At 38.3% G+C, this 23,630-nt stretch overlaps 1 protein-coding gene across 1 annotated transcript; it reads left to right on the forward strand.

The window, feature by feature from the left end:
• The first annotated feature begins 100 nt into the window (after window positions 1–100).
• On the forward strand, window positions 101–22,507 carry LOC131161843 (kinesin-like protein KIN-4C). The gene is made up of 12 exons (XM_058117824.1): window positions 101–375; window positions 738–851; window positions 917–1,033; window positions 1,111–1,191; window positions 1,999–2,070; window positions 2,161–2,242; window positions 2,313–2,344; window positions 2,900–2,973; window positions 12,028–12,099; window positions 12,218–12,362; window positions 13,098–13,649; window positions 21,955–22,507. Exons 1-12 carry the CDS (start codon window positions 283–285, stop codon window positions 21,991–21,993), a joined length of 1,473 nt encoding a protein of 490 aa, XP_057973807.1. The 5' UTR covers window positions 101–282; the 3' UTR covers window positions 21,994–22,507.
• Window positions 22,508–23,630: the final 1,123 nt, after the last annotated feature.

Here is a 23,630-nt window from a genome sequence, read left to right on the forward strand (position 1 = left end):
GATCTGGATGACATGGCGAAATATGAGTGGCTGAGCCGAAGCGAGGGGCAACGGCTACCCAAGGCATTTTAATAATGGGTGCGCTGTAGTAGACACGCTCCTAAGTGACAGGACAAGGACAAAGAAAATGCAAATGCATCATCAGAATTTGAATTCAGCCGCCATTCTCGTTTTGATTTGAGGTCTCGATCGATCGGATTAGGGTTTCCTTCTCGAGGGGGTTTTGCTTTTCTTTGCGCAAGAACTAATCCGAACGACAGATCCTGTTTCTCGCCGAGAGAGATGAAGCGGTCCGCAAGAGCTGAATCCTCAAATCGTAAGCAACAAAATGCCAAGAGAGTTGAGGAGCTGGAGCAAGAGAAGAAATCTTTGCAGGTTCTTCTTTTATGTTCCTAATGTTGTTTTGTTTTGTGATCTGAACCGCATTTTGTTTTTCCTTTACCCTTTTCATTTCGATTGCTGCACAAAAAAAAAAAAAAAAAAAAAGAAGGGCGTGGAGGGTACCGCAAAATTTTGGATCTGATGTGGTATTTGTTTCCGAGAATAAATGACCTGATAAGCTCAGTTATTCTAGCTTGACGCATCAGGTATGGTTATCTGTTGACTCATGTTTTCTTTTGTCTCAAGCAGTGGAAGATCTTAGGTTTAGATTCTTGGTTTTCTTTTCTTTTCGCGCCCATTTTTTTGCTTCCAAACAGTCCGACACTATTTTTCTTACTTTTCCTGTGAACTGGCAGAAAGAAGTTGATGAGCTGAGGCACAAATTTGCAAATATGTCAGTCCCTTCTGATGGTGGAGCTCAAAATCTGGAAGATGGTTATCTTGAAAAATTGAATAAACTTGAAGCGCAGGTAAATCTCGAGGTTACTTTTTTCAATTACAATAGCATGTTCGATGACTCTGTTCTGCCTTATAGGTTTTGGAGTTGAGGAAGAAACTGGAAACTCAGTCTCAACTCTTAAAGCAAAAGCAAGCAAGCGATGAGGCAGCAAAACGGTTGCAAGTTGAGATTTGGAGGATTAGGTCTCAAAAGGTATCTTCTTGAGGTGGATGAAACCTCGTTGAGTCGATTTATATTTTCTTCTCTTGATGCAAATTTGCATGCTTTAGGCTCAACTGCAGCGTAAGATCAAGGAAGACTCTGTGCAGTTCAGATCATGGAAGGCATTACAGCAAAAAGAAGTTCTTCAGGTGTTGCATCATTTATTGGAACTAATGCATATTTTCGGATTTGATTTATTGTTGTATTGAGTAAAGTTTTGAAGGCGCTGCAAATTAATTATATCTCTTCGATGCTTCTGTTTTGGGTATTGCGTTCTTCATCTTTATCAATTGCTTCAAGTTTTATGTTTGATTTTTTTACACTTTTCTCTCTTAAATTTGGGACATCTTTGACATGTTTGGTTGCACGCATGCAGAGACATGAGTGTGCAAAAATATTATCTGTTTGCAATTTTTTTTAAAATCTGTCTTGACCTAATGTTTCCGTATTTGTTACATCTTTGCACAGGTGATCATGCTTGCTTTTGGAGCATGCTATTATTATTTTCATTTTTTATTTATTTACCTTTTTGGTTATCACAGGCATTAAGAATCATTTGATCATTTGAGCACTTCTTTTTGTATTTATAAAAAAGTAATGGCATTTATTTTATTTTTTATTTTGATCATTTGAGCATTTTGTTTTTCTCTTTAAGTTATACAATCCCCTTTTTTTTGGTGTGTGTGTTTTGAAAAAGGAATGGAAAAATCAACAATTTTAATGTTCTAGATTAGATTTTCATGAAGTTTGATTGGACTATAAGGTGTCTTTGTAGATGTTGCAAGATTGTGTGGCCAGAATAATCTTTCTATGATTCCTGGCATTTCCATTTTCACTAATTAAACTTTATCGAACCACTTGCTTTTCCTGATTGGCATATGTCTTGTTTTGTATTTATTTATACTTTCATTATGGCTTTGTGTTCTTTATCTGAAATACAATTTTCCTTCAATCAGCTTAAAAAAGAAGGAAGGAGGACCAACTATGGGATGCAAAAGCTTTTTGCTTTAAACCAGAGGCAGAAGATGGTAACTTAGATTCACGCTTCCCATTTTTATTGAATATTCTATTTTTTAAAAAGAAAAAATAAATAAATAACTTCTGTAGTTTTGTTAAAGGTTTTGCTGCGAAAGACAAAAGAAGCTTCAATGGCTACAAAATGGCTTAAAGAGCTATTGGCATCTCGAAAGGCTTCATCATGTAAGATTTTATTTTTTAGGGAGTGATTATAATTTCAAATCACCGATTTTATGTTTTTTCCCTTGTGCAGGTGGTAGCAATGCTAATGATTCCAGACTTCAGGTATTTACCTCTATGGATTTGGTTGTTATGTGCTACGGTGTTTGATTTTTATGTTATTGGTGTTATGCAAAATGCTTCCAAAAAATTCCAAAATGCTATCAGTTCACTGCAATTGACAAATAAAATCTAGAAATCCCAATAATTATATGTCAATCTTGAAGTTTTGTGACTTCTGCATAAAATGTGTTGGTTCCCATAGTTTGATTTGGGGTCTAGAAATAGTCTGACTATGAATGACACTTTAACTTCGCAAATTTAAAAAAAAAAAAAAAAAAAAAAAAAATCTCCATGAAGTTATGAAAAAATACAGAAAATAGAATGCTGTTTTTAATGTGGGATACTTCAGTCTTCTGAATTAAGATTTAAGGCAAACCATTATGTAATGTATTTTTTGAGTCCTTATATTCATAAAAAAGTTACAAATTTTGGATTAGATGCCACGAAATAGTTGTAGTTGTTGCATTTTGTGTATGTATACAAACTAAGTTGTGGGATTTTGGGACAATCCTTGCTTTTCATATATTATTATTGTATATTGATAAGCAACTGTTGCAGGCAATTGAGCAGAGGGTTGAAATCACAGAACGTTTAAACAAAGTACGTTTTGAATGTGAGCGTCAAATGGAAGAGTAAGTCCCATAATTTATTTGCCTATTTTTTGCATAATTTTCATTGTAGTTTTTCAAATTTCAGCATCAATCCTGCTAGTGATAAATAGAGTTGATACACAAAGCTGTAATGCATTTCTAATTGGTATTCATGTGTAGAATTGAATTGAATCAGGTAAGCTCTTTAGATGAAGAGAGACAGTCACTCTTGAGTTGAGCCTTTTGGATATGATGGTTTTAACCAACTTCTAATTAAAAAGAGAAGAGAAAGGTTATGGCTAGAGTTAGACTTTCTATTTTTTTTTTATCAGTAAAGTGTAAATGTATTAATCAAATAGGTATGTACAATTATACACTGGGCATACCAGGCCAAGGGGAGCCAAGCCTCATCACAATTGCAAAGCAATAAAGTCAATCAAGCTACACCAAACCTGGGCATACCCAGGGGCCAATAGGGCCAATAGGCCATACAACCAAATATCTAAGTACATCAAAATACCAAAAGGCTACACCATATCCACCCAACTCTACATTCACTCAAACTGCAAGAGATGGGGGAATTTGTCATAGAGAATCCTGAACGTATGAGTCTGGATAAGTTTAATTATAGCTTCCGGAGAAACAGTACAGTCTTCAAATTTCCTCTTGTTTTGAAAATGCCAAATGAAGTACACCATATTAGCAAGGCATACCTGCTTGGCTGTTGCTTGTATTCCAGTACCCTTAGCCTCCTTGTGCAACCATTTAAGGCCTGCTTTGATTGTTGTCATCGCCCAAGTCATTCCCAACCAGGCCTTCAAGGAACTCCAAACAGCATTTGACACTCTGCATTTAAACAGTAGATGGTCTAGAGTTTCATTTTCTGCACTACAAAAACAACAAAGCTGATTATCATTAGTAGGTAGTTTGCCTTTAGCACTTAGCCACAGAATAAAGGAGTACTTAGGAGTACACCCAGCTTTCCAAACCACAAAGTACCAGGGAACCTCCCCACTTTTAACCCTCCAGAACTGATAGGCCATTGAGCAGTTCCACTGATAACCCGAAGCCCACTGTCTGAGCAGATTCTCAGCTTCCCTTTGATCACTATACTATTGAAGCAGCAAATCCTTCATGTTTAGGACAAGCCTCCCAAATTCCCCCAACCCTCAAGTAAAAATGATTCACCCATTTGGACCACAGGGAGTCCTTTTTTTCATGAACATTCCAGAGTGCTTTAGAGAGTAAGGCCCTGCTCCAGATATTTAAATCAAAAACACCCAGCCCTCCTTCTTTCTTTGGCAAACAAACCTCTTTCCAGGCTACAGAGGGTCTCCTTTTACCACCCCAAAGGAAAGCTCGACATAGTTTGATAATAGGATTCAAAACAGCTTTTAGGGATAGGAAAAATGGCAAGCCAAAAACTTTCAACACCCTGAACCACTGAGTTGATCAACTCCAATTTACCAGCAAATGAAATTGTCTTACCAGGCCATGGGGCAAAGAGACCTGCAAGCTTGTTAATCAGAGGGGAAAAATGCATGGAGTTCAGCCTAGTTGAGGCCAGGGGAATACCCAAGTACCGAAAGGGAAACTCCCTTTCAGAAAACCCTGTAGCAATTTTAATATCAGACAAATCAGGATCCCTAATGCTAGCATGAAATAAATTAGACTTGAGACTGTTAACATTAAGACTTGAGCAATCCGAAAATTTGCTAATGCAATCCATTACAAGTTTAACTGATCTTAAGTCACCTCTAGAGAAAAGAACAAGATCGTCAGCAAAAGCCAAATGTGTAATCTTCAACTCACCACATTTTGGATGGAATTTGAAATCTGAATTATTTGCAAGGGCCATAAGCAGTCTTGAGAGATACTCCAAACAAATCACAAAAAGTAAAGGAGACAAGGGGTCCCTTTGTCTAAAGACCCTTCCTTCCTTAAAAAAAACCATGAAACCCACCATTCAAGGATAGTGAAAATGATATGGTTGACACACATTCCATCACCCAATTAACAAAGGAACTGGGAAAGTTAAGGTGCATCATCATGTCTTTAAGAAAACCCCAAGAGACTGAATCATAGGCCTTTTTTAAATCAATTTTCAACATGCATCTTGGAGAAATCCTCTTCCTTGCATACTTTCTTACCAATTCTTGGACCAGATAGATATTTTCTATCATACTTCTTTGACTCACAAAACCAGACTGAGCTGGGTTTATAAGCACATTGAGCCATGGCTTAATCCTATTAGCCAAGATTTTAGCAATGACCTTGTAAACCACATTGCAACATGAAATTGGCCTGAAGTCATGCACCGATGAGGCATGGTTTGACTTAGCAACAAGAGCAACAACAGTGTGGTTAATCTGCTTCAACAGTTTACCTCTGTTAAAAAATTCCTTCACAGTATCAGAGAACTCCCTCCCCACAATATTCGAAGCATTCTTAAAGAAACCAGAAGAAAACCCATCTTGTAAACCACATTGCAACATGAAATTGGCCTGAAGTCATGCACCGATGAGGCATGGTTTGACTTAGCAACAAGAGCAATAACAGTGTGGTTAATCTGCTTCAACAGTTTACCTCTGTTAAAAAATTCCTTCACAGCATCAGAGAACTCCCTCCCCACAATATTCCAAGCATTCTTAAAGAAACCAGAAGAAAGCCCATCTGGACCAGTGGATCTCTCCTCCCCAATACTGAATAACACCTCTTTAATTTCTTCATTTGTTACTGCAGTAAGCATCTGATTTGCCTGCTCATCACTCAAAACCTTGCGTCTTGCAATAAGCTGGGGTTCAAGAGGAGCACAAACCCCTTCTATGCCAAGCAACCCTTTATAAAATGAGAGAAATTCCTCCACAACCTGCAGTGGAGAAGTAGTTCTATCCTCATTCTCTTTTAAAATGGAAGCAATAAAATTTCTACTCGTGTGATGAGTGAAAAAAGGAGGTGTTCTTATCACAGTCTTTGAGGTATTTACTCTTGGCTTGTTGAGCCAAGAAAGACCTATTGGCTTCAGCAAGCTTGCCAGCCACTTCCTTCTTAATGGTCAACAGATTCTGCAACTCAACATCTTCTGGGTTGTCATGAAGCTTCTGCTGTAAATCCAAAAGGACAGCATTGGCCTTTTCGGATCTGGCAGAAATGTGAGAGAAGTGCTGAGCATTCAGAAGCCTTAAAGGCTTTTTTAAAGTTTTCAGCTTCCATACCAACCTGTATAATCTACATCCTTCAATCCTCACCTTCCAACATTCCTTAACCACTTCCTGGAAGTCACTGTGTTTAGCCCACGTATTAAAAATTTGAAAGGTCTTTTCACCTGCCCAGGATCCTGAAACAGAGAGACAATACAGGAGGAGTGATCTGAAAGAAGGCCAGGAAACTGGAAATGAGCATGTGCAGAAAAACCTTCCAGAAACCAATCATTATTAGCCAAAGCCCTATCCAATTTGCACAAAATTCTGCCATTCGACCCGGTGTGAAAGCACCCAGAGGAATTTAAATTTGTCAAACCAGCTTCAGCTAGACATTCTCTAAGGTCCCTGGACTCATAAGCTGTCACAGGGGAACCATTCCTCCTCTCATCAGCGATCACACTGTTAAAGTCCCCCATGACAATTCTAGGGCCTTGAAAAGAGCTACCATGCTGAATAATATCCATCCACAAGTCTCTTCTGGTAACAATTGTATGAAAGCCATAAACAAAGCTAACAGAAAAGCAAAAAGATGAAACCAAACACTTAACAGAACAGTGAATCACCTATGCACTGCATCCTTCCACCTGAACATGAGCTTTGGTAGGATTCCAAATCACAACAATCCTACCAGCTGCATGATGAGTGAAGTTGTTGACTTGACACCAGCCATGCAATTTCTTCTTCATTAACTCCTCCAATCTATCTGCAGATAGCTTAGTTTCTAAGATACCAAACACCTCCACATTTTTCTTACGAATGAGATAAAGGACCCCATTCTGTTTTAAGGGCCTGATAAAGTCCCTAACAATCCATGAGGCAATCTTCATTGGGGTTTAAAGGGACCAGAGCCCCCTTTCCTTCCTATTTGAATACTGCAACCAGACCCCTTACTCTTCTTCTTACTCTTTACAGGAGTAAATCCATCTGCATCAGTGTTGCCCTTCTGAACGTTAGGTCTAGAGCAAGCCAACCTGCCCTTATCCTTATGGATAACCACCTCAGCTTTTACTTATTACCGGCATTTATTCCCACAGCCTTTTCAATCCCATTGGTCTTCAGGTTAGGTTCCTGGGGAGAACCCGAAACCTCTTCAGGATCAGACTCAACATTGCCTGAGAGATTCTCATCTTCCACTCCGTCAAAGTGATCTCCTGAATCATTTACCACCTACTTCTCTTCATCCCCCTTCATTTGCAACCCCTGTAGAGAGCACCCCTTAGCAACAGAACCCTATGCAATGTTCATTTTCCCCTACAATAAGGCCCTCGGCTTAGAGCAAAACACCTCTTCAGGGCCCTTTGCAAGGTTTACATGTTAGGACTAGAGGAGCCCATGGGTGGGCTTGATACACATGGGCGAACACCAACTTGACCCAAAAGCTTAAGCCTATTGGGTCTTGGGTCCAACCATGTATATAAGGACCCATCATCCACTCTAATTTTTCAATGTGAGACAAGCTCACAAGTAGAATTCTCAACAATATCCCCCTCACTTATGAGTTCCAAGCGCTCCCCCTTGAACGGAAACAATCTCCCTTATGGGAGTAAGCCCAATTCTCCAACAATTGCTCAAGTGGGTCTTACCACTGGCGCCTTACGTGCGTTGGATTGCATTCCACGTGCCTCCGAACCAATCCTACCTCTCACATATTGACCCTATTCGGATATATCCGCAGCCTAGATGATCCTTATTGGCCTCAGCCACACACTTGATCACTGTTAGCACGTCAGGAGAATTAACTTCACGTCTTGATTTTTTACGATGTCGCTCACCCATAGTTACAAACCGTCAGCTCTGATACCACTTGTTAGGATCCTGTGAGCAATAAACAAGCACTAGAAATTGAGAGACACCAGAAATTTATGTGGTTCGGTCAAGATCAACCTACGTCCATGGAGCACACCACAATTTCACTATACAACCGGAAAAAATACAATCTCTCAGACGCAGCTCACTTCTCTCTTCTTTCTTCCTCACTCGTCTACACTCTCTCCTCTTCCTCTCTGTTCTGTATCTACCTCTATTTATAGATAGCTGGAGTAAATCACAATAAATAAAAATTGAGGAATTACATTTATCTACAATAAATGGCCGCGGATTACAGCTACGGACGCGTCTCCAGCTTGCATCTCCTTGCTCCAGTTACCGCGTCTCCAGCTTGCTTCTCCTGGCTCTAGCTACACAACAATCTCCCACTTGGAGACGGAGAAGCCTCCTCAACCAGTATCAATATATGAATAAATGATGTGCTCAAAATATCTCTTCAGGCATGAAGACCAACAGAAGTTGAACACAACTTCAGCTTTTCTGTAGTCACTACCTTTGTTAACATATTTTCCGGATTTCTGCTACCTTGGATTTTTTCAAGTGTCAACACATCGTCCTCTATTGGAGATCTAACGAAGTGATAACGCAGTCCAATATGTTTAGTTCTGGAATGAAATGTGGAGTTCTTTGCCAGATGTATCGCACTCTGACTGTCATTGTACAAAACATTCCTCTCCTGCTTTAATCCAAGCTCTGTTAACAAACCCTGAAGCCTAATCATCTCTTTACTGACTTCTGTCACTGCTACATACTTAGCTTCCTTAGTGGATAGAACAACAATCTTCTGTATTTGTGACATCCAACTAACAGTTGTGCCAACAGTGAATATATACCCAGTGGTGCTTTTGCAATGATCAATTTCACTTGCAAAATCAGCATCTACAAACCCTTGAATTTTCAAATCGCTTTTGCTGAAACATAGGCACTTATCAATAGTGCCATGTAGATATCTCAAAATCCACTTCACTGCTTCCCAGTGTGTCTTCCCTGGATTTGACATATATTTGCTGACAACTCCCACTGCTTGGCCAATATCTGGTTTGGTACCAACCATAACATACATTAGACTTCCAACGGCTGAGGCGTATGGTACCTTAGCCATGAAATCTTTTTCTTCATCTGTCTAGGGAGACTAGTTTGGAGCAGAAAGACTTAAGCTTTTGGGTCAAGTTGGTGTTCACCCATTTGTATCAAGCCCACCCATAGGCTCCTCTAGTCCTAACAAGTGGTCCCTGAGCCAATGGTTCGTAACTCTGGATGAGTGACATCATAAAAGTCGAGACATGAAGTTAATTCTCCTGACGCGCTAACAGGTGGAGGAGCAAGTGTGTGACCGAGGCGAATAAGGATCATCTAGCCTGGGGATGGATCCGAATAGGGTCAAGACGTGAGAGGTAGGATTGGTTTGGAGGCACGTGGAATGCAATACGAAGCACGTAAGGCGCCAGTGGTAAGACCCACTTGAGCAACTATTGGGGAATTGGGCTTACTCTCATAGGGGAGATGGTTTCTGTTCAAGGGGGAGCAGTTGGAACTCACAAGTGAGGGGGAGATTGTTGAGAATTCCACTTGTGAGTTTATACCACATTGGAAAATTAGAGTGGATGATGAGTGCTTATATACATGGTTGGGTCCAAGATCCAATAGGCTTTAAGCTTTTGGGTCAAGTTGGTGTTCACCCATGTGTATCAAGCCCACCCATAGGTTCCTCCGGTCCTAACATTACACACCCCATCGGGTCCTTTGCAAACTTCATTCGCCCCTGCAACATAGCCCTCAATTGAGAGCAAAAAAGGTCATCAGAGCCTCCCATCGAGGTCCACACATCTCTGGTCTACCACCATCCCAGAAACAGAGCCACCCTCATTATTCTCATCGACAATTTTCACAATTTTTACAGCTTCAATTTCTAACACCTTCTTATCATCCCTCTTAGTGTTTCCTTCCACTAACCCTTCCTTTTCCTTTTTCACACCACAGTAATTTTCCAAATGTCCCACAGTTTTACAATACTTGCAAAACCTAGGAAGATTCTCATAGAACACCTCTTGTACTATCAACATCTCATCAGGCAACCAAACTTTAATTCTATGTTTCACTTCCTTCGAAACATCAACTTCCACAAGGACCCTAGCATACGAGAGTCGATCCTTGTTGGTAGTAAGCTTATCCATGTACATTGGTTTACCAAATTGTGAACATGTCCTACCTATTGCCATGGGAGTCCACAGTTCAAGGGGCATGTCTCTCAATTGCACCCAAACAAGAAGAGTCGTCCTCTGCTCAGAGTCAAACTGAAAAAATTTTGGCATCTTCTTTAGAATCAAGGTCCTCCCATACACCATGTAAGGACCATTATGCAAAACACTACTGAGGTCCTCCTCCCTTTGATCTAACCTTTGTCATGCTGCATCGATTCAACTGGCACTTTCCAAGTGCTCACCAAAGAGTTAAAGGCACACCTTCCTGGAAATTTCCCAGTGAAGTACCCCACCAAATGCTTGTTCACAATCCCCCCAGAATCATTGAATTGCGAAGCAGGTATATGAGCCCCATCTTCACTTGCAGGGAATGCTGGAACTTCACCACAGCATGAAGGATTCCTATTGTTTGCAAACAATTCAGCCCAGGCCACCCTCTTATTCTTCCTCATGATCATTCTCTCCTCTTGGATCTCCGGTTGCATTTGGTTCCTCTCCACAGGTTCGTGCAACTATGGTTCAGATCCCATAACTTCAACCCCGTTCGAAGCTTCCACTTTTTCAATTGTGCCCTTGGGACCCCAGGGTTCTGAACCACTTTGTTCCTCTTCTCCCCATGACCGACCTTCCATAACCATCTTACCACATTTCTCATTTCCCATATGTGGACTCCTGTTTCCAACCATTCCTATTCCTTCGAGTATCCTTTGTTTAACACCATCGGGAGTTATTTTTCCTGGATACCAACACTGGTTCCCCCCTTCGAGCTGGAAGAGGAGGGACTTAAGAGATTCCCAACTGCTTCTGAAGCATGTCAAGAAGAACTGAGGGCCATTGCATGTCCTTCAATTTCTCTTGCGATTTCCAAAACACCTCCTTCAACAATCTCGCGAACTTGGCCAAGATTTCATAGTCCTTCTTTTTCATCCACAACCCTTTATTTTACCTCCTTTAATCTCTATGAACTTTAAAGCATCCTCAATCTCCTCTTTCATACCACATTTCATCCCCGATTTTCCATGTGCCCTAGCACCATCCTTACGACCCATAACAACATAGAAATTTTAAATTTCAAATTTTCCGATGAGCGGGAAACAGGAAAAAGGGTAACAGATCTCTTCACAATCTACCTTCGGCAAACCCCAATCGTTCAAAACCAGCAGCAAAAACCAAGAATTCAAAGGAAAATCAAACCACAAAGAGAAATCAGCCCCAAAGTCATGCGCCTCTCTAGAGAGAGGTGAGAGCTTCTCTCTCTAACATGACTTGGATAGATAATTCAAGTTTTTGATTGCTTTCCTTCAACACTTCTGCTTGTATACTTTTAATGATCTCTTAATTTTCAGTTTTGGAAAATCTTTTGGAGAACTAGGCAACTAACTCATTAGGGAGAGTTCGCAAGCTTGAGGGTGGCTAGGCTTAAACACTATATAGTCCATGTTTGGTGCAACCAAAACATATGGAATTAGACAAGCAGTCCATGCCACATGGGACAGAGCTGTGGTCTTAAACTCAAATCACCCAGCCCCACCACCCTCCCCTCCAAAAAAAAAAAAAAAAAAGAAGTTAGCTCAGGCTAAGCCATTGTGGGTATAAAATTGAAGAAGAAAGATAGAAAGTTTCATCCCTATCCTTATCTTGCCCCTAATTCTTATCCTTTGTGCGCAAGTTAAACACACCCTTATAAGAAAGGAGCAAACAAGTGCTTCTGGGAGCAACTAGTTCTCTTAGCCTGTTCAATTTTTTTTTTTCTGGATTTTCAAACTATTTAATTGTCATGCTTGTATATTAATGATCTCTTAATTTTCAGTTTTGGAAAATCTTTCTGTATAAAATTGATTCAAGTAAGACACTTTGTATTCCAGGAGGGTTAGGATGGCCGAGGAGGCTGCTAAGTTCAAGGAAGAAGCGGATGTGCTGATGCAAAAAAATTTATTGTGAGAAATTTGATGCTGAATTTTCTTGCTGTGCTAGGTTTACTTCAATTTTTCTAGTTAAAGACTGCAAAGCTTCTCCAACACCTCATTTGTACTGGTGTTTCTTTGACATTTTCAGGGATATGTTACAGGATAAAGAAGCTGACTGCAAGGAGAAGGATTTAGAAATAAGAGACCTGAGAGAAGAAGTAGCCAAGCTTAATGGTTTGGTGGGACAACTAAATATAAAAAATGAAGAATTCATGAATACTGAGAATTCAGAGGTGCTTTTGACTGTCTGGCCTACTTTCCTTAATCTTTAAATTGGTAGATATTTGGAAGGATCTTTGGTTCAGAAAAAAAAGAAATATAAACAAAGATTTGAAAGAAAGATTTTTTCATGGGACAGAAAATAGTACATGAAATATACTGATTACGGTTTGTAACATTATGTGTGATAAAAAAATACTATAAAATAATGTGTATTTTTTTGCTAAATTTTTTTCAGTGTTGCTATATCTCTTTTTTCAATTTTGACATTTGGTGGCCTGCAGAATACAGAGGATTGAACTTAAATGCATAGAAATGAATGTCACTTAATTTTTTCATATTCTCCATTCAATTCTTTCCAATATCATTCCTACGCCATTCCTTTCTGTAACACAAATATTGTGAGATCAATGTTTGTCCCAACATATATATAGTAAAATGATGGAGTTGGAGCCTGTCCCACAGATTGTAGAGTCACTGTTTTTTGAATAGCCACAGTTGTGGAGAAATAAAATGTTGACAAGATTCAAACTTGCAAATCATACCATTGTGCTTTTTGGATTTTATTGCATACAAAGTACAAATCATCTACTATGTAAATATTGGGCTTGATTAATAGTATGCTTGTAGTGTTGTCTGTATTGCTATTCAGTATAATCTCTCTCTCTCATACAAATTACAGCTGCAAAGTCTATAAGTCTCAAACTCTCAATTAGATGTACTGACTTGAATTACATTTTTTACCCTAGGGACCTGGGAGATCCCTAATGTTAGAATCTCTGGTGAGCAATGCTGAGTCTTTGGAGGGTATGTTTACATCTGAATTGGAACATTCAGGCATGGACACATCTAATAATGATTGGACAGATTCAGGTAAAAGGTCAGCTGAGAGATTGAATTCTCAGGATATAGATTTTTCTTCCGGTGAGGAAATTTTTGCTGCACCTGGGAAAACTGTATCGGAAGCATGCTGCTCATGTAGCAAAAAATCTTCATGCAAAACAATGAAATGCAAGTGCCGAGCTAGTGGGGGATTTTGCAGTACATCATGTGGGTGTGCATTGAAAAAGTGTGCCAATAGAGAAGCGTGTTTGGTCAAGGAGTTGAATAGTTCACAACATTCAGAAATGGCTGATAGCAGTGTTCGAAATAGTTCTGGCAATGCTGAAACAGAGAGGACTGGCATCCAAGCTTCTCATGGTGCAGCACTACTTCAGGGTGCATCACTTGAGAAACCTGCTGATATGAATGCTGATCATGGAACAAGACCTAAGCCATTGTCTGATATTGGTAACATCAAGGTATGGTCCATTTATGACTTTTTTAAGGTTATGAGAAATTATCTTTTAGTCATTGTTGAATATTTATATATTTATTGGGTGCTTGCAGCTATGTGTCAATGTATGCACTGTCTAAACATTCAATGTCCTTGTAATTCCTTAAGTGCTCTTGCCATTGTTGAGGGATTGCAAGCAGTGGAATCACAAAAACTACTGTTATTAATGAATTGGTTGCTTGCATCTATTTGTCAATGTATGAACTTTCTAAATATTCAATCTTCATGTAATTCCTTAACTGCTCTTACCATTGTTGAGAATTGCAAGCGACACTAACAAAAACTACTTTTACTGATGAAATATGAAATTCGGTTCCCATCACCTTACACTTGCACCCAAAATCAAAAACACATTTGCATACACTCAATCATATCCAAAAATTACAGTGTGGCACCTAACACCTACTCTCACTCTCACCTATGGTTCTAACAAACACATGCCCATAATTCACTCTTACATTTCTTGAGCACATAGTGTAATGGAGCTTTATGCTCCATTTATACTTGTTGGGGTCGATTAATGAACCTAGAAAAATGTTCTGGAGGAGGGAGAGAGAGAGAGAAAGAGAGAGAGTTGGTTCTCTTTGAACACTCCCTTCAATGACTACTCAATATTTTTGTTTTTCTCAAAGTTGTACCAAGCCCCTTTGACACCGCCAACTCCCTTAGTAAACATGTATGGAATTTGGTCTCATAGTTTAAACTGTATGACCTACAAAACAAGTCAAAACGAGCCAATGGTTTGTTTGTTGTCACAAACCAACTACCACTACCATACTCGTTAATAAAACAACACGTGGGAACTAAACCAGTGTCAAATGAGCCAACGTTTCCCATGTTTGTGCTGTATTTTACCTACAAAACAATACAAAATTGGGGTTCAAGGTGCCCAAATCATGCAATATGCATGTTCTTGTCAGAAACCAACTACCGCCACCGTTCTCATAAGTAAAAGGACTCGTCAGAATTATTCTTGCTTCAAATGAGCCAACGGTTCCCAAGTTTGAAACGTAGGACTTGCAAAACAAGTTAAAATAGGGTTCCAATTGCCTAAAACGTGAAATATGCATGTTTTTTGTCACAAATCAACTACCGCCACCATACTTGTAAATAAAATGACTCGTGGGTACTAAGCTTGCATCAAACGAGCCAATGGTTCCCATGTTTGAACCATAAGACTTACAAAACAAGTCCAAAATGGGGTTCTGAGGGCCCAAAATGTGAAATGTGCATGCTTTTGTCACAAACCAACTACAACCACCATACCTGTAAGTAAAATGACTCATGGGAACTAAACTTGCATCAAACGAGCCAACGGTTCCCATGTCTGTACCATATGACCTACAAAACAAGTCGAAAATGGGGTTTAAGGTGCCTAAAACGTGGAATATGCTTGTTCTTTTCACAAAAAAAAAAACTACCGCCACCATACTCGTAGGTAAAATGACCTATAGGGACTAAACCTGCATCAAACAAGAAAATGGTTGCAAAGTTTAAGCTGTATGACCTACAAAACATGTCAAAACGAGCCAATGGTTCGTTCCCATAGGTTCACCTAGAAATGAGTCAAAAATGGGGTTCCAAGCGCCAAAAACATGAAATATGCATACGTTGGCCACAAACCACATTTTTGACTCGTTTTTAGGTCCGACGGTTCAAACTTGGGAACCGTTGGCTCACTTTATGCAGAACTAGTTCCCATGGGTCGTTTTACTTGTGAGTATGGTGGAAGTAGTTGATTTGTGATAAAAACAAGCATATTTCATGTTTTGGGCACCTTGAACCCCATTTATGACTTGTTTTGTAAGTTCTTTGATTCAAACTTGGGAATTGTTGGCTCTTTTGTAGCAAGACTAGTTCTCATGGGTCATTTTACTTACGAGCGTTGTGGCGGTAGTTGGTTTGTGAAGAAAACAAGCATATTGCACGTTTTGGGCACCTTAGACCCCATTTTTGACTTGTTTTGTAGGTCATATGGTACAAACATGGTGACCGTTGGCCCGTTTGATGCAGGTTTAGTTCTCTCGCGTCATTTTGGTTTGGGGTATGGTGGTGGTAGTTGGTTTGTAAGAAAAACATGAATATTTCACGTTTTCAGTACTTGGAACTCTATTTTTTACTTGTTTTGTAGGTCTTACGATTCAAACATGAGAACCTTTGTCACCGTCAACTCCCATAGTAAACATGTATGGAATTTGGTCTTCACTCTCAATCTTTTTCATCTTGCAATACTTTATCTCGAAGGAAGTATAGTGCATCTCCATGGGCCTAGATCTTTTGTGGATTGACTAGCACTGCGTATTTGCACTATGTAATCATTTTGTTGTTGAATATCCTCCATAAGTTGCTTTTGACATCTGGATCCCTTGGTAAACAAATTGGCAACTTCATATCGACTCTTAATGTGCTTCATCTCAATCTCTCCTTGCAATACTCTTTCTCCTTGTGGAAGTCATAGTGCATCTCAACAGGCTTAGTTCTTGCATAGAATTCAAAATTCTTAACCAAATGTGTATTGATGATTGATTATCACAGTATTGCACTATATAATCAATGGTTGGTGAAATATCCTCCATAAGATGCATTAAGCAAGTACTTTTTTATGTTTCCATCATTGCCGCCTTGTACTTTGCAGTAGTTGATAGTGGCAATGTTTGTTATATCTTACCACACGGTCCACACCATAAAAAAACTCTGGAGGCTAAAGCCAAGATTAAACATGAACCTAGTTGTTGTATGTCATGGTCACCAACACAATTGGTATCGCGATGCCCTACCAACATGTTCCTCCTTTATCATATAAGAGCCTAAAATTGAGAATTCCTTGCACATACCTCAAAATTTTTTGTAATGCATCTAATTGGGTCTTTAGTTTTTGTACAAAACTCACCATGTTGAATGCAAAATGATATGGCTGGTCATGTCATCGTGAGGTGGAATAAACTACCTACTATTTTCTTGTACATTGTCCCATCTTCCATGTTCTTGCCTTTGACTAGAAAGCTTTTCATTGGCTTCGAGTGGAGGGAAGGATGGCTTGCTATCATCTCAAATTGTAAAGGGAATATTGCATACTTGTGTTCACATAAGAACATTACTTCATCAAGACACTCTAGCCCAATACAAACAAAAAGTTTAGGGTTTGTCGGTTAAGGTTTCAGATATAATTTTTTGTATCAAGAAACATGGGATATAAAGAATATTCAAATTTGCGTTTGAATAACTATTCTCAAAAAACCATTTTTGAAACATATCCAAAATCATCCCTAAAAAGCAACGACTTTTAGGAAACAATTTAAGGTGCGTCCCTTGTTTTTAAATATAGTTTTCCATATTCAATGAAGTCATAGTGTATGAAGTATAACTCTTTGTTTTTTTAATAATAATAATAGTAATAATAATAAATTCTAATAATGTTAATTACTATGCAAGAATGTGTTCTTCATGTCCATTTGCCAAAGCCTCCAAAATTTGCTAGTGAAAACGAGGAACATATGTAGTAATATTTTTGCCACTAGGATAAACATTTTGTTTGAGACTAGCCCATAATTTTAAGTGAATCTTTGAGCTTCCAATTCTTTACTTTGTAAACTCATTTGCAAGAGATGGGTTCACATCCTTATGCTTTGGCACCATGCCCAATGTCTTGTTATGCCTTAGTGCTAGAATTTATTTTTCTATAGCCTTCCCATATTCTATGCCTTGCAATGCCTCCTTGTATATAGTTAGCCCATGTACTCTTATCTTCTTTAGTTAAAGTTGCAGTTTGCATATTTTGGATTTGTGTTTCATTTTCTAGTTGACCTAAAAAGCTCGGCTTGGTGTGGTGCGGCCATTGTGGAGGAATCTATTTTATCTTCATTTTTTGTTTATAGTATTTTCATTAGGGTTATATCTTCAAGATTCTAGGTTATTTTTATTCAGGATACTAATTAGGTTTTAATTTAGTTTTCCTTATCTTTTAGGCATTATAAGCTTATGAAAGGCCTATCTTAAGTTTTATTTAGGTGGGAAATGAGAATTATTCCTACATCAAGTGGAATCAAGGTAGATGATAATTTGACATAACTATTAGTGTTATTTGACATCATTTGCAATTTCAACTCAAATTGCTATAGTTGTTAGTGTTTGACAAGATTGTTCGCGAATTTTGACTTAAACTTGTAGGGCTTATGATTTCAACTTAAACAAACTTGCGCCACCATTGCTCCCTTCACCATATCTATCTCTATTGATCCATCTTTTACAACAGTTATAGAATTTGGATGAAAATATGATGCCTCAGATATTCTTATCTTCTTTCTTGTTGATTAGGTGCATCATTGTTGTGAAGACATCGTGCTTCCTAAATATGAGAGTGCCCCATTTTCATTGTAGTTGTCGAGTTCTTTATTGTCATGAGCATCAAATCTTCCCATTGATGATTGTGGATTCTTCTCCAAAAAGTGCCTTGCCACAAACCTACAAGACTTTTGTCAAATTGACACCCTTCTTCATCTTTGTTGTCCACTTATTAACATTATAAGTTGCTTTTCGCCCTCACCCTCAATCAATAAGCTACGTGAACCTTTGCTGGCCAACAAGTGACCTTGCCATTGATCATCTTCACCAAATTTTCACCATCTAGGTACACCATCACAGCCAAAGTTGGATCGAAGGTCCATGCGTTTTGTCCAACAATAACTCTTGCTCTCATTCTTTATTGTCATGAGTTTCAAATCTTCCCATTGATGATTGCGGATTCTTCTCCAAAAAGTGCCTTGGCACAAACCTACAAGACTTTTGTCAAATTGACTCCCTTCTTCATCTTTATTGTCCACTTATTAACATTATAAGTTGCTTTTCGCCCTGAATCAATAAGCTACATGAACCTTTGCTGGTCAAGAAGTGACCTCACCATTGATGATCTTCACCAAAATTTTACCATCTAGGTACATCATCACAACCAAAGTTGGATCGAAGATCCTTGCGTTTCATCCAACAATAACTCCTCAACCTCCATTATCTGCCATACCAAGCCGCTTGATTCTATACGGGTTGAATTTTCCCAATGGATCGCTATAATTGTGAGCAAAAAAGGACACTTTTGTTGCCATTATCCTACAAAAACTCATGTTATTATTGTAGTAGAGACTACTAAAGATCTAGATATAGAGCCTACATCTTGTGAGATTGTGAATGCAGTCCATTTAGGGGTTGAAGATGAGGAGGGGTAACATTAGCTAGAGCATGTGTTTAGCCTAACTTGAGGTTGAGTTTTTTACCACTAGGGGAGATTGATGTAGCTGACATGGAGGTTTTATTTTTAGTTTTGTTCTTTATTTATGGTATTCTTAGTAGGGTTACATCTTCAAGACTTTAGGTTATTTTTATTTAGGAAAATGTTTTTTTTTTTTTCCTTGATCTATTTTCCTCTATCTTCCAACAACATAAAAGGCCCTTGTGTATTAAGTTTATTTAGAATGGGAATTGAGATTAATGTTGTTGGATGTTGTTCTTGCATCATGGGGATCTTATGCTTCTTGTGAGCTTATTCTTTGTGTACGGACTCTTTTAATCGACTTTATCCCATCTTCTTAAATAGTCATGCTTTGCATTCTAGTCTGCCATAACAATAGCTTTTTCTGGTTTGTTCTAGTTTCTTCTCTAGCTTGACTTTCCAGATTTTCAACTTCCTTGAATCATCTTTCTTAGCTTGGGTAGATATTTTCTCTTCTAGTATTGCTTGTGGTGATCACCATGATGATGCCTTATAAGAACACCACATTCCTAGAGGTGTAGCACTGACCAGCTGTAGGATAACATCTCCATCCATTCTTTTAATTACCATAGCTCACAAATATGCAATGGGATTTCTTCTGGTGAACTTTCTATGTAAATTTCACGTACAAATGCATAAAATTCTTCATATTTTAGCACTTCTACATATTTCTACAAGATGTCAATTCTTTCTTTCTCCTACTCATTCTATTGTGGCGTGTCTTGACAAGTCAATTGTCTGTGTGTATTGCATTCTTGCAGATGGTCTAAGAATTCATTTGATGTATACTCTTACTCTGCTCCATTGCCTGTGTGTAGACATCATATTTTTTGACCTATTTCTTTTTCTACCATCTTCTCGAACCCAAATTTTTGTAGTGCTTGATTTTTCTTTCATAAAATCAACTTGAACTGGAGATCATCTATGAAGATGAGTGAATTAGTTACGAGGCTTCTCTTAGCCCTGAACTTTGACTCCTTGTATGGCAATTAGTGTGCTTTCCCATAATGGCATCTAGCACACACAATGTCATTGTGGACATCTCCTGGGGAGGCCTTTGTGCATGGACTTCATCATTATCTTGAGCTTGTAATTAATACCTTAATATCCGAGTATGCTATCTAATTCCTTCTTGTCTTATCTATGAATTCTTATTGTGCTAACAATATGTAGATAGAGTTGAATTGTCGCCAATAGGTTGCAAACTCTTGTGCAAATCAACATCCATTGGGACAGAGGTGATGAATTGTGAAACAAGCAAAGGAATTTCTTCATTCCATGAACATGAAACACATTTGGAATTGCACCTAGTGTGGGCTTCAGTCTTGCCAATTAAAGTGCCAATTCAGAGATCTCACCACTACATGTCCTCACATATGGTCACTCTTTAATTGACATGTCCTCCATTATTGAAAAGAATGCTTCAGGGTCCCATTCTTCTTTGCTGTTGTTTTTATGGTAGTGGATGTTGCAAGTCTTATGACATTCCCTTCTACTCATTTGTTCATATTATCTCAAGCAAAGTGTCCTTTGTTGTGGTTATAACATTGGTTATTTTGCCACCAATATCTCTTATCTTCATTTTCTCTCAATATCACGGATTTTTAGGCTCCCCCTGGGAGCTCCTCTTGGATACCCTTTTCTTCTTGCTTCCTTCTTGATTTTCTTTCGCCGGTCTTTGATCTTTGTAGTTACTACGTCCTATTATCCTTTCCCTTAAAATCTCTCTTATTAAAGAGAGCCTTTTCCTCGGGGCTTATTGAGAATCCGAGTATCCATTGTCCAAAGCTTCTTGGTTAGCTAATGTATTTTCCAACTCTAATAAAGTTGCTTCTCTGAAGGGGAGCCTAGGCGCAATGGTAAAGTTGTCTCCGTGTGGGTTTGAGGTGTAGAAACAGCCTCTTGCAAAAATACAAGGTAAGGCTGCATACTATAGATCCATCGCAGTTTGCCCCTTCCCTGCATACACGGGAGTTTTGTGCACCAGGTTGCCCCTTTTTTTTTTTTTAAAGAGTTGCTTCTTTAAGACTGCTAGTGATGGGACAGTTATTATATTCAAGGTTATGAGTAATACCTCATTCCCATATCTGAAATTTTATTTTCAGGGTTTAATTTTTAAATTTCTTCACAAAAATATTTAAATTTTGCGAAATATTGACTTAAATGTTATATCTCATTGAGTGATTGAGAGAAGCTTGTTTTCTAAACTTTGGAGCCTTTGCTATTTGTTCTTTGTGAGTGGAGCTACTAGGTTGTCCCACACAACCTTCTGTTTTTTAATTTTGCATCCTTAATGTGTTGCAATAATTCAACTTCCACCATTACTGCCAACATGTACATGGCTTTGCCAACTCACTTTCCATTCTTAAACTCTTCAGCATCAATTGGTGGTGATGCACCACCAACAATGTCTTGTCCAAGCAATCTGAGGCCAACCGACTTCAGTCCCAGATTGTGCGTGCACTATTCACAGACTCTGGGACCACTTGTTGAGAATATCTAGAGATGTTCTGAAAAAACTACTTTAATAATGAAGTAAGAAATTTGGTGTCCTGCTGCTTGGACTCATACCAAAGTAATCAGGCCCAAACTCAAACATATGGACACTCAAAACTGATTCCACAATTACAATGTGGCACCCAGCACCTACACTCTCACAAATTAAAAGCCACACATGGCCCCACATTTCACTGGTGTATTTCCCGCACATGCACACCACACATTCAACTCCTATATTTCCTACAGACAGCATAATGGAGCTTTAGGCTCCTTATACTTGCCTCGAGTCAGTTACTAAACAGACTTAATATTCTAGAGGCTTATTACAGCAAGGCAGGCAGCAGCATGCATGAATTTTCCTTTTTTTTTTGGGGGGGGGGGGGGGTGGGGGAGAGAGAATTTCAGGAGACAGAATTGGTGCTCTTTCAACAACCATGGCAGAGATTTACTACTTGATTCATTCTACTCTGCAGCTTCTCCTGGGTACTAACAAAAAATTTGACATCTACAGGTAAAACCATGTCGGAGAAAGAAAAAGCAGAATCACTAGTTCAGTTTGCTCTACTAGTTCCCACCACCTTGGAATTGCTGATCACCAAATCACTGAACAGGTCTATCAAGCAGACCACCTTTTAAGGTTAAAAGAGGATTTTGATAAGCTAAATGGAACTCTACCATTGGTGGATGGGGAGGCCAGCGCTCAGGCGGCAAAAGCAACAAAATGAGAAGAGACCGTGAAGTTTTTGAATTGTTTTGGTTGCACAGTTTTAACAGTTGTGCTTTGAGATCTGGTTGATCTGTTGGACTTTGGGAATTTAACACAGGAAAGGTATTGTGACTTGTCAGGATTACATCAATCCTTCACCCAAATGAGTTTACCTAGCTATTAGAAGGTTACAAGTTCAAAGTTTCTGGTATGGACCGTGTTGACAAATGATGCTGTTTTGTTATTGCTTTTGGAATTTCTTTTTAAAGTGCAGATGGATTTCTTTGCACCTGCCAAGGCAAGAACTTCTGTCAATCATGAGAAATTGGAGTTTGGAATTTGGATTCTTCTTCTTCTTATTTTTTAAACCTCTGTTGTGGTGGAACCACGGTCTTAAAACATTTCTATTTGATCGACAACATTTCCATGGGTCATTTGCATTAAACAGATAATGGGATGTCCAGCTCCTCAACACTCCATGATTTTTTTTTAGGGGGAGGGGGGAGCGAACATACGAGAAAAAGGAAAGGAAAATATGAAGAAATTTACTTTCTCACGTTAGGTTATCAAGGGATAAGTAAAATATTTAGCAAATCAATGAGTAATAAATTTTCATTTTCATTAATATTTGATAAAAAGAGAAAATAACCAAACGTAGCAGAAAATGAATTTCTTATTTTTTCCCATATTTTTTTTATTCAAATCCAAAGGAACCTTAATGTCCACCTAAAACTTCCAATTAGTTTTCAAATTGCATCCCTTGAGCTTTTAAATTGGAGTTTACCATTAGCATTGTTTGGTTCACAAGATAGAATAGCTACGATATTAATAATTTTTTTATTTAAAAAAAACAAAAAGTGGTACTAAAGTGTCCTTGAAAAAAATATTTTGTCAAATTAGGATAAATTTCACTAACGTGCAATCTATCATAATTACACTAGTAATCACATTTCAAAAGTTAAACTAACATCTAGTGTCAATAAATTTTAATTAATATTGATGAATAAAGAAATGACTTTTATGAAATCTCTTTTTAAATGTCGTAAACAATTAATAAGCAATATTAAGTTGAATAAAATGAAAAAAAATAAAATAAAATAACTTAAATGTAATATTTTTTTCCCTTCCTTCACAATAATGTTGGAGACATGGATGAAATCACAACTATTTTTTGTTTATTTTCTTAATAGTCCAAGGGATGTGTATCATTGATTCATAAATCTCCTTGATTGTCCTTACAATCAAGAAGGGAAGCGATACATTCGGGAAACGAAAAATTCCAGAAAAATTCATAATCTTCATTTCAATTTAATTCGAGACAACTTCGTTCAATACCTTGATGAAAGTACAGTGTAGTCTTAAGAGGGTGATGAATTGGGTATTTTAAATTTTATTACACAAAAGCTTGATTTATTTTAAACCTTTTAAATAATCTCAATCAATACAAAAATAACTAATCATCCAACGGTTATACCAATAAA

This window comes from Malania oleifera, chromosome 8 (assembly GCF_029873635.1).
Source record: "Malania oleifera isolate guangnan ecotype guangnan chromosome 8, ASM2987363v1, whole genome shotgun sequence".
NCBI classification, from domain to species: Eukaryota; Viridiplantae; Streptophyta; class Magnoliopsida; order Santalales; family Ximeniaceae; genus Malania; species Malania oleifera.